The sequence below is a fragment of the Gadus chalcogrammus genome, chromosome 16 (genome assembly GCF_026213295.1).
Source record: "Gadus chalcogrammus isolate NIFS_2021 chromosome 16, NIFS_Gcha_1.0, whole genome shotgun sequence".
Classification (NCBI taxonomy): domain Eukaryota; kingdom Metazoa; phylum Chordata; class Actinopteri; order Gadiformes; family Gadidae; genus Gadus; species Gadus chalcogrammus.
The window spans coordinates 9,705,714-9,717,609 of NC_079427.1; the positions used below are offsets into that span (position 1 = coordinate 9,705,714).

The window sequence follows — 11,896 nt, forward strand, 5'->3', positions numbered from 1 at the left end:
AAGAATGCAAATGAAGAAAAGAATATTAAATAAATGCAATACACTGAAATGCAGATAGGAATCTTGGCAATGAAAAACGTATCGCTCAAAACGCCAGCCACAGTGTGACGCCTGTATTTCCAGGCCTACTTTACTGCCCAGTGACATCTTCATTACAGTCCATACGTTCCCATCAAGGGGCATCAACTCAGCAGGAATTTATTTTAACCCTTATCCTCCAAAGGAAAACACCATAACTTAACCACACTGTGATTAAAGCGTGCCCCATGGCGTGTTGTTCCATTGGTGCCCCCCTCCCCACTCACCAACCCTTGGCCAGGTTTATTTATACCTCAACAAGTGGTAAATCACCAGGTAAAAGTCCTGCCCTTACCACCATCAATCAGACGTGATCATCAGTGCGATGGGCCACGACCCATCGCACTGTAATGTGTCTCAAAGTTTCCCAAAGAGTGCAAATATATAAATAGGCAATTGATTAGTTACCGTAATATATTGTAAACAATTAACAGGGTGTGGGTTATGATTATAATTATGTTTTTTCTCGCTAAGCCCCCTCAGGGGAGCTAAACGGTTTATAATATGGTGTATAATACTTCACTGCCAGTGACCTTGTGGTTTAGGGTAGTCGTCTCATTGAGGATTAACTCTGCAAAAGCATTTTCTCTAAAAGCGCTGTTACAATTTCTCCCTGGCAGGGACCGGTGCCTTGGCACCATCTCTGCTGTGATTCCTGTCTAGGGCACTTGGTTTTACAGTCTGTGAAAACACCTTTTGTTAAACACTGCATTCTCAACCAGTCACATCGACAAGCCAGTCCCTCCCTCCCTCCCTGCCACCCCCCCCCCCCCAACCGCACCCAGACCCCCCCCCCCTCCTCCCCGCTCCACCCCCCATTCAGTCCTGTCCTCTGCCAAGGTGTTGAACGACTGCATTGGGGAGAGGTCATCTCTGTGCTGACGCTTCAACACTTGTGTTTACAGCTCAGATAGGTCCTTCCATAATGAGCTCTCTCTCTCTCTCTCTCTCTCTCTCTCTCTCTCTCTCTCTCTCTCTCTCTCTCTCTAAAAATGACCCTGGGCAGCACAACGTGACCTTTAGAGACCATATTTGATATCCATTAAGCATGCATAGGCCTACTATTAATAAGCACATACAATGACGATGTAAGGATGAAACCTCCTTCAATCGGACGATGACGACGACATACACAAACAATACAACAAAGAGTAAAACAATTTTTTTACAATAAAGGATTCCATTGCAATCCATCAGTAGCCTTTCATACACGTTTTGCATGATTTGACAGATTAAGACTGCCATCTGCTGGCCAACAGGTAAAAAAGCAATGAATTTGAGTGTTTATTAACGCACATATTTATCTTGTAGGTATCTCCTTAAACCTCAACAAACACCCTCCAGTCCAGTTGTGGTCATCCTTGTTGACTTTGGTGTAGGTGACATTGTAAACGAGGTGTTGACGAGGGAATTGAGAAATAGCCTAGAAGCTGTAGCGGTGATACTCGGGGGCATGGATAATTTGCTGTGAAGAGAAGGCGACGAGTGACAGGAGAAACGTAAATAAGCAAAGAAAAGCTTCTCTTCTCTCGAACTCGAAGCCCATCCAGCATAACATCAACCTCAATACAAAGCACGAAATAGTACAACTGGATTTGAATTGGACTCGTGACCAACCGGACTAACATTTCGGTAGTTATTTCGCAATGTTTGCGGTCACGAGTCAAGTCGGCATAAAAAGGGAACACATCTTCCAGTACATTGATGTACCGGCCGACTTAATTTGTTTACACAACCTGATTATTGATGCCCAGTGTCAAGGTTTTTTTTATATACACATTCTTTAATATATGTGGGTGTGTCAGGCCTACTCAGAGGTCCATGATCATAAAATAATTCAGGAAGAATATGGTATGAAAAAGTATTTATTATAGTGAAAACAGTTACAAAAGGTATGTTCTCTTTATTCAACCCTGACCCATCCAGTATCACAACCACATAATACACACCAGATAATCATCTTCCACATTACAGAACCAGACATTACCAATCAAATAAATAGTTATAAATAATAATTACCCTTTTAGACAGAGAATCTTAAATGTTACTGAATAAGTGTGTTTGATTCACCTATTGGGTTTACAATTTCCATTTTGCATTTGCTATGCATTTTTTTGGAGACGTAACAGGCAAAAGTCAAACATAAGTAAACATTGGAGAAAGACAAATAGGATTGTGATTAAAACAACATTGTAATCGCTACATTGTTCTTGCAAAACCGTCTCTCATCTTTAGGGTACACAAGAATAAACACGACCCCCCACCACCAACATGAGTCAAACATCATGGCATCACGTTTTCCCCCTCTTATTATTCATGTTGTTGGCTCAGTCCTCTCGAAGGTAGGCCTCAGGGAGTTCGTGGTCCACCTGCAGCCCCGCGTACTCCGCCATCCTCTCGATCTCCTCCACCTTGGCCTCGGCCAGCTTCTTCTCGGCATCCTTCGAGATCTTCTGCACCTCGCTGACCTGCGTCTGGGCCAAATTAATGTGGGTCCTCACAGTGATGGATGCCTGGTCCGCTCCTGGGAACACGATGGGGGAAGAAGAAGGGGAAGAGCAGTCCGTTAGTCAACCGGCTGGGTAACAAGAAAGGAATTGGACGGCCCTAAATCAAACAGAGCTACTGTGAGAACATTGGGTCAGGTGCTCCTGTCCATCTGTCCTTTGTTTTGGTTCTGGTTGTGACACCAACTGGGGTTCCTCAAAGCTACGCTGACCACTATAACTGATCCGTGCACTGTATGGCATCAGCCGCGACTTCGTGACGGTTGGTGTTTAGGAAGTGTTGCGTAACCGCCCACCAGAGGTCAGGGGACGGTTGTTATACTGTTTCACAACAACACACATGACGCACAGCACCGGCAGGCTGCAGCCATTACAAACTATCCGTCTATAACTATCTCAGTGACAGGTGGGGCCATTCAGTGGCCATTACGGGGTGCTTTTGAAAAGGTTCCAGCTCAACACTTCTCAATGGGACAATTCTGTCCTTCATAGACGATTTAAGGGTTGCAGTTGAATGCCTCTTCCTTTGATTTACGTCTCTCAAACGGAAAACACTCTCACATCACAGAGGGTTTTTTCTTTACTTGCCTGATGTGTACGCTGCCTCGGCGGCCATTTCACACAGGTTGAGTGCGTTAGTCCAGGTCGACTCAAAGCGCTTGCACAACTCCAGTCTGTCACTAACCTGTCAGGAAAGAGAGAGAAATGGAAAGACTTTAATAATAGCAAAGCATCCCACAGCTCCCACGCTCTCCCTGAGAAGGTACTTTGTCTTGAACACGGGTCTATCACTGTGTCCGTGCAGGCGAAGGTAACACAGGTGGACACTGTGCAGACAGATAAGTGAATGTGTGTGTGCAAGTCTATGCATGTGCGTGCGTGTGTGTTGCAAAACAAGGTGTACAGCCTTGGACTCTTGATAAACATTGACTTACGTCTGAGCGCTGACCTATGATGACCTGCCAAATGGAGTCCTCCTCTGCTGGCGTCAGCTTCCCTAGCGAAGCCAAGTAACGTCTCTGGAGACCAATGAGTGTGTGCACCGCCTGTAAAATGAATAGATTAAATGTTAGATATTTATTTGGTGGCATTTATGAGATATGGATGAAATGGCTGGTAATGGTCTGATTAACTTGACCAACCTTGGCATAATCGGTCAGGGCGTCTATGAGAGCCAGGGTGGTCTGGGAGAGGTAAGTGCTCGCACTGTCGGTAACCAGCGACGCTGCTCTTTTGATCAAGCAGTCGTGTGAGAGATTTTCCACATGCTACGTATATTCGGAGACAAAAAATCAGAGCATTTATGTGAGATCTTAGCACCTGTAAATACTTTCTTTAAAATACATATTTTATTTCATTTAAGTTCGCACTAGTTTCCAATGTAGAGGTGCATACCTGGGTAAAAGGAATAGCGCACAGCCCGCTTCCAACGCTCAACGACGCTATACTTGTACGGACAACATCTGTCCACCCGCCCAACCTCTGGACTGTGGGTTTTCTCTTGTTGATAAGGACACTCGCAGAGCTCCTGCACAAAGAAACATTGTCAGAAAACGCTTTGAGCAATATAACAGCAACCGAAGGCCCCTATGTTCATGGGTATAACGTCAGCCGGGATAATGAGTCAGAGCTATTTTAGCAATGGACGTCACGTTTTTGTATGTCGTTTGAATAAAACTAAAATGTTATGAGTGCCATATGAGTATATAAATATATAGATTAGAAGGCACAATGTTTTGTTGTCATGTTTACGACTGTGATCATAGAAAAGTCGAGCTCACCTTAGAAAGCTGAGACAAGCTGCGCCTCTTCTGAGCGCCGCCATGTTGGTGCGCAGCAGTAAAACATCCGTCCTGGTATGCAAAAGTCCGCCGGCAGGACGAGTGGCACACTGTGCACATTTACGTACAGCTTGCATTTTGCTTATTTATTTGTCGAACTATTCAGTCGAAAAAAATGAAGGAAAGATATGCAGGATTGTGAAAAGAATATTATTAATTATAATAACACAGATATACTATCTGTCGCCACCTTTTGGTCGCTTTTTCTCTAGTTTATACCTTTGCGCTGTCCAAACAACTGATAATACTGGACCCTCCGTCCCCGGGGTATTTATACGTCTCCGGTTTCATCCTCCCATTGCGAAAACACATTGATCTGTTTACAATGTGCGCAATTGGCATTAGCTATTGAGACAAGCGCAAACAAGTTCTTACGTAGGTACGCAGACTCTTGACACAAACAGTCGGGCCTCTAACTTCAGTGGATGGCTGGCAGCGTCCACTTGGCGGTTTACATCAGGTATTCTTCACGTAGGCATAGCATGGGGTGAGAGTTAGAAATGAATGGGAATTAATGCATTTTGCGGGATCACTCCCAAAATAGTGCTTGCACATAGTTTTCCATAAGGCTGATAAAAATAATTTTGTAGCTCATTTAAATTACAGAGGCCTCATGTATCCAAATCCACCAGTCATGAAATGATTTGCCGACTAGCATTAAGGTCTACTAAGAAAAGGAGTTAAGAAGTGACCCTTACAATAACTTTTTTAGGTTATGGTTGTTCAATTGAGGTCAAGGTATTAAAAGGGTCTCACTAAGTCGATACCGTCTCAAATAAATATGCTGCATGTCCCCTACTTCCATGTTGTTTACAGCTATAAAGAATTTGGTCTGAGGGCACAGTAATAAATGCCATAAAGGCAAAAAATTGGAATAGCAAATCAATATTGGCTATCCTAATACAGTAATGCCAATATTTAGGTCTACTTTTTCATACTTACTGCCAGGAAGTATATATATATATATATATATATATATATATATATATTTAGATATACTTATATATAAGTGTTTGACTACAGTTATGACATTTGACCTTTTGTTCTTAATATTTGTCCTAAGAAACATTAGCTCTACAATAATAATTGATTCATGAATGGATATGCAGTAAGCCTAGAATTTTTCTGAGTGTATTTCAAACATTTATTTAGATTGTTGTGTTTATTAATCCATTGCAGTGTTCAGAGGAAAGGTGGCCAAATGTACATTTATGACCAAATGCCCATACGTATCAACAAAGTTTCCCATTCAACAGGTTTTCTTTATTGACTTTAGTCAGTATTGCAAATTGTTTAGAATTGCTGTTTAGAATGGATTGTCAATGATTTAGGCTTTACTATCCCTCAATGTTGATTCAATTGCATAGCCTTGCTCTCGATACCGCCTATTAAAAAAATAATACAAACAACTCAACTTCATAGAAATCAATGGATTTTCAACCACAGGACACGCGCCCAGCACGAAGCCGTGCCTCCAGTAGGCCCATCGTATTACCGGTTTATGCACACCTGTCACGCATTATGTCAGTGCAAGACTTTGGAAGCAGGTGTTCAGTTTGTAAAGTAAAATAATTATAATGTTTGATCAGTTGTGTTTCAGTCACACAAAAGTAGTGTGATTGAAAAAAATTTTGAGGGTGCATATATTGTTTGTTGGTTCATGTCTTTTTTTCATCAACCTCACCAAGGATGGGGTTGAGTAAGTAATATAAGTAATATAATTCTGATAGTGATTCTGCAGCTGGATTAAACAGGCAGGCATAAACACATAGGCATGCACCCAGACACAACTCACACACACACACACACACACACACACACACACACACACACACACACACACACACACACACACACACACACACACACACACACACACACACACACACACACACAGGCATACACAAGCATACAGGCATGCAAAGACAGGCATACACGAACAACCCCAAACACACATAGGCATGCACACACACACACACACACACACACACACACACACACACACACACACACACACATACACACACACACACACACACACACACACACACACACACACACACACACACACACACACACACACACACACACACACACACACACACACACACACACACACAAACACACACACACACACACACACACACATAAACAAACAAGTTTGCACACACAAAGTCTTCTGAAGCGTTTGACCATTGATGACCTTTCTTCTAACTGCTCAGCCTCACTCTTAGGCATTGTATTTAATGTCAATTACATATTTCATTTTTTGTAAATGTCCTATAAGTAAGTAATATAAGTAATATAATTCTGATAGTGATTCTGCAGCTGGATTAAACAGGCAGGCATAAACACATAGGCATGCACCCAGACACAACTCACACACACACACACACACACACACACACACACACACACACACACACACACACACATACACACACACACACACACACACACACACACACACACACACACACACACACACACACACACACACACACACAAACACACACACACACACACACACACACACATAAACAAACAAGTTTGCACACACAAAGTCTTCTGAAGCGTTTGACCATTGATGACCTTTCTTCTAACTGCTCAGCCTCACTCTTAGGCATTGTATTTAATGTCAATTACATATTTCATTTTTTGTAAATGTCCTGCCTAAATTCAAAATAAATCTTCTTTAATTTGAATCACTTTTTTACATGATCATCATTTGAAGTTAGTAGTATATTTTTGTGGTTGTCATGACTTTGCTTGAGTTTCTTCTGAAAACTTTAGACAAACAAAATATGATTACAGACTGAGGTGACTGAGGCCTCCCTAGTAATAATCATTTTCACACTTAGGTCCCACTAATAGATCTCATGAGTGAGTTCTCAATATGGGAACAATGTTTTGTACAGCTTTATCCCACATTGGGTAATTAGTTATAATGCTGACATAGTTATGGAAAAACATGTTATGGATTTGGATAAACAAAAGGCAAACTGCCATCGTTAAGTGCTACATCTGGGACTCATTATAATCTCAGTGATCATGCAACCCTCATTAGCTAATTAATGAAGGTTAACGGCCACTTTTTTCTTCATGTTATCAGCTACATTCCATAACAACAACAGAAAAATATCATATCAGTGTATGAAAAAAATCATTTTAAAGTCACTTTTGTTTCCCGTCGTCTAAACAAAATTCTTAATATATAATTGTTCTTAATTCTCAGCTCTATTTTACAGACTGTAAATGGCTGACACACTGCGATCCATTCTCGACCATCATTTCTATGCAAAAATGATAATGGCCTCAGGGTTGTACTCTATTTTTCATGTTTCACTTTAGAACATGCTCTCTATCAAACCTAATGTTTAACATTCAACGAAGAAATACACAAAAATATATGCTTGATGGCTAAAACTGTAAGTGTTCCATGTAGCAAACCAGGTTCAATTTCCACTTGTGGTTCTATGTATCATGTCATTCCCTCACTTCTCAACCTGTTTTCCTGTATCATTATACTGTACTGGACATAAAAGTACAATTTATTACATTATTAAAGACTGCTTGTACGTTGAAGTTTTTGCGGTAGCCTCCACCCCACTTTCAGTGCTGCAGATAGACTAAACTTTGCTGCAAAGGCACCACTTGTTTACTAGATGTGCTATGTTTGTTTTTGGCCCAGTGTTTGCCTGCAGCAATCTTGATTGCTAGGTACGTAGGACTTGCGCAAAAATCGGACTTCCAGTGATCTACTTTTGAGAGTGAACATGTTATCCAAAAGACTGTGCACTTTTCAGACGGTGCACAGTGTTAATAATCAGCCAGCCTGTTACCTACTAAGCAAGGGAGGAAAAAGCTGACTCTAACCACACTTCAGAGTTAGGCCATAAGAGCTCCATGTACATAACAAATACTACAAGTGATTTAAAATAAACAGAAAATATTCCAAATGTTTCTTTATCCCTTTATCTGTCTGTTGGTCTGTGTGTTGTTGAATAGCATGTATTCTAACTGTAGCGGCAGTATCCTTTTGCTTTGGCGAAGTCAATCAAAATATAAACTCATTAGTAGAGGCACTGATGTCCACCACTAACATCACCCAGTCAGAAAGAACCATTCCTGTGTTTGATGCAATCCAATGTAGATAGACTTTTTTGTGTGTGGTCACTCTCTAGGGGAGGTAACCAAATGTGCTCTCCGAGGCTGTTTCTCTAGAGTCTAGACCACATCAGATCGTCAGGAGAAATTAGATTTGGAGGTAAGACATTGCTCAACTGCAGGGCAGACATCTGAACAGGAAATCTGTTCAGGCAGATCAAAACATAACCATATCCCAGCCAGCCGTTATGGTCAAATGTCACAACTGAAAGAAGCCAAACCATAAGGGACCCTCAAACAGCCTTGAGTGTTGTTGTCTTGAAAGATTCCATCCTTCCTTGGTCGCTTGTAGAAAGATAATAAATCCAGGCATACTTTTCAAATGTTTAGATTACAATTGATTATCTCTGAACTGGCTACATCGACCTCCGTAGCCTGTAAGCTTAAAACTGCATTAGATACAGTCTGATTGTTCCCCTTTCTCACATACAATTACAACCATTCCAGGGTAGGCCGTTAGGCTATGCAAAATGCATTCTAAATGTTTTTAGCGTCTACTGTGTTGGATTTCAAAATAAGAGATATAATATTCTCAAAGCCCAAATGTAAAGTGACGACAGGCTAGAACACGATGCCAAGCTATAGGCCTACTGTGGCCTACTTTTTATTAATGAAGCCAGCATATGGAAAGTTAAGAAACCAAGTACCTGAATAATATCATGGACAATATAGCTACAGGCCAGGGTTAACATTGATGAAGTATTTTAACTGTATGTTTGATTAACCGTACTTAACCTCTCTTGATTTTGAGAGGTTTGTAGTAAAACTCCAATAGGCCTACCCTTGTTATGTCGGCCCTCCACTGTGCTTACATAACTTTCCCTTTTGGATTGTTTTTGAAAAGTTCGTTTTTTAGTACCTCGGTGACTCAGACTTTTTTCGAGAATTGCATAAACTGTATATGGGATGCTCAGAAAAAGGTTGAACATCATATCATAGATATTAATTGTATATGAAACGTTTAATGTTTTCAATACAACAAATGGTGAACGATAAATGGAGCACAGCTCCCCCTTCCAACAGAAGAGGGCGCTAGAGACTATAGATTGATAATCATTGAGGAAAGGTTCAAGACTTGTAGGTTGGAACCTTATCATTTTTGCTTATTGTGTATTGCTTTACAATGTTGATATCCTCAAGATGCTATTATTTATTGCTAACATAAGTCGTTGACACTTCCATAATATTGTATGATTCAGTTGCCTAAAAATGTCTGTTCAGAATTTAATTATTATTAAGCAAACGTTTTTAACACAAGCAGAAAGTAATATCTGAGTAGTTTCTCAGTTCAAGTAAATCTTTGTACTCTGAGTGAACAATATCTGAAGTCCAATACCTAAATGGCAAGACCTAAATTGCACTTTCCCTACTGCTCCATATGATGATCAAAATAGGCCACTGTATATGGGGAAACATTAAGCCTGTAATTTTATTATGAATACAAGCTAAGCTACTGCTGACATTTCAATACATTTTGGCATCAGATACATGTATGCTCATAATCCTTTGGTCGATTTATGAATTTCAATAATCTGTATGTGTGTAAAACCTGTCCCAGCACACCTTTATTTATTTCAGTGGAACTAAAAATAAGGGCCCACCTTTTTAATATATTATAAATAATGAAAGAATAGGCCAATAAACATTAAACAACTATTTGTAATTTTACTCAGTATAATAATTCAGACAACAATTGTGACTTTATTAACAGCAGTATATAAAGCATCATATGAAGAATGAGCAATCATTAGGCTTTAAGGTGTGGTATAACTAGGTTGTTAGAACAAATATAATTTGTTACATATTACACAAATGCATTTACTTTATTGCGACAAGATTGTAACTGAAAATGTATTTGCTTTTTAAAGCGCACTTTAGCCGTGGCCCAAAAAATCCCCTACAAAGTTGGCTTTTATCTCAACCACATGTCAATCATGTATTAAATACAATTTACAACTTTTCACGGTGCGGTAATAAGGTCCTATAAGATCATCTTTGAAGAATTGTCTTCAAAACACGTATACACACAAAATTACAAAAGGAAAAACTGTATCTTATGGATATTATTATCACATTGATTTCTCTTTTGGTAAAAAATAAATCTATAATTTCAAAATCTAGATGGCTTCAGCATGCCACGGGTCTTGAGACTATAAGAGCAGCAGAAAGTGACTTTTCTCATGTGGTCTCTCAGGCTCTTGTCCCGCCAGCCGTAGATGAGTGGGCTGAGGAAACGCGGAATGAGGCAAAAACAGAAAAAGGTGAAGAAGTAGATGTCACCGGGCAGCAAGTAGGCGTTTAGCAGGAGTAGCCTTTCTGTAATGGGATTGGTGAAAGACATGAGGCAGAGCAGCAGCTGAAAGCCGTGGAGCAGCACGGTGTGCATGGCTTTGTTCACAGAGGCCCTGTCCTGCCTCATCTTCTTGGTCTCCAGGAGGATCTTTATGTAGGTGTAGAGGATGATGACTGCCATCGTTCCGAAGAAAAGCCCATTCAGGGAGACCTTGAATAAAATCTGGACGGGAGAAGAGTTGAGGGCCACAGGGTTGCAATAGACGGGCGTGGAGAGGACGTCCACGCCGGGACGAGCCCCCGCTATGGAGAAGTCCACCGTGGGGAGGACACAGCTGATGAGCCACAGGCACAGCAAGATGAACCAGACACGGTCGGATCGCCACGCAGGTGGGCACCGCAGTGGGTACATGATAGCCACGTAGCGCTCCAGTGACATGGTAGCTAGGATGAGAGGGGTGTTGAGGAAGAAAGCAGTGGAGAAGAACAGCAGGGGGGCACAGAAGACAATGGGGAACCTCGATTGGCCCATGGCCAGCAGAAAGAGTAGCACAGAGGACAACATTACTAGGGTGTCGTTGACCAGCATGAAGGCAAACAAGATGTAGCGAGTGCTGTCCATGAAGTGCCGGTTAGATGCAAAGACGTAGAGCATGAGTACGATACTGAAGAGGAAGATGGAGAAGAAGGGAACCACCACACACACCTTGATGATAACGTGTAAATTGGTTGGAGATGTTGAATTGCCCGACAACCCGGTCACATTATGCATGTTGATATGTGAACTGGGAAGAAAACCTAAAGAAGGAAATTTGTTAACATTCACACAATCAAGAATCAAATATCTGTTGAAACATTATGCATTGCCCTAACAATTGCATCAACACGCATCCAATTTAAGGAAGACCGATTTCTGTATATTCCAGCTGTCAATGAAAGAATAACAAAATAAGAGAAAGGTCAAATCCAGTGATATTATTAGTTTCACAAATATTCTAACTGACAGTACAC

General features: G+C 41.0%; 2 protein-coding genes across 2 annotated transcripts; both read right to left on the reverse strand.

Moving 5' to 3' along the window:
* Positions 1–1,903: 1,903 nt before the first annotated feature.
* Positions 1,904–4,677, reverse strand: diabloa (diablo, IAP-binding mitochondrial protein a). Its single transcript, XM_056612108.1, has 6 exons — positions 4,367–4,677; positions 3,981–4,113; positions 3,728–3,853; positions 3,521–3,631; positions 3,174–3,270; positions 1,904–2,602 (listed from the first exon to the last, which is right to left on the reverse strand). Exons 1-6 carry the CDS (start codon positions 4,501–4,503, stop codon positions 2,406–2,408), a joined length of 801 nt encoding a protein of 266 aa, XP_056468083.1. The 5' UTR covers positions 4,504–4,677; the 3' UTR covers positions 1,904–2,405.
* A 6,026-nt stretch (positions 4,678–10,703) lies between these two features.
* LOC130405363 (odorant receptor 131-2-like) lies at positions 10,704–11,657 on the reverse strand. Its single transcript, XM_056610425.1, has one exon. The coding sequence runs from the start codon at positions 11,655–11,657 to the stop codon at positions 10,704–10,706; it is 954 nt and encodes a 317-aa protein (XP_056466400.1).
* Positions 11,658–11,896: the final 239 nt, after the last annotated feature.

Excerpts from the sequence above, each read along its gene's own strand:
- diabloa (XM_056612108.1), bottom strand. The coding sequence starts at position 4,503 with ATGCAAGCTGTACGTAAATGTGCACAGTGTGCCACTCGTCCTGCCGGC. Across the intron at positions 3,854-3,980 it reads GCGCTATTCCTTTTACCCAG|CATGTGGAAAATCTCTCACA; the intron begins GTATGCACCTCT and ends GAATATACGTAG. Across the intron at positions 3,632-3,727 it reads CCCTGACCGATTATGCCAAG|GCGGTGCACACACTCATTGG; the intron begins GTTGGTCAAGTT and ends TTCATTTTACAG.
- LOC130405363 (XM_056610425.1), bottom strand. The coding sequence starts at position 11,657 with ATGCATAATGTGACCGGGTTGTCGGGCAATTCAACATCTCCAACCAAT.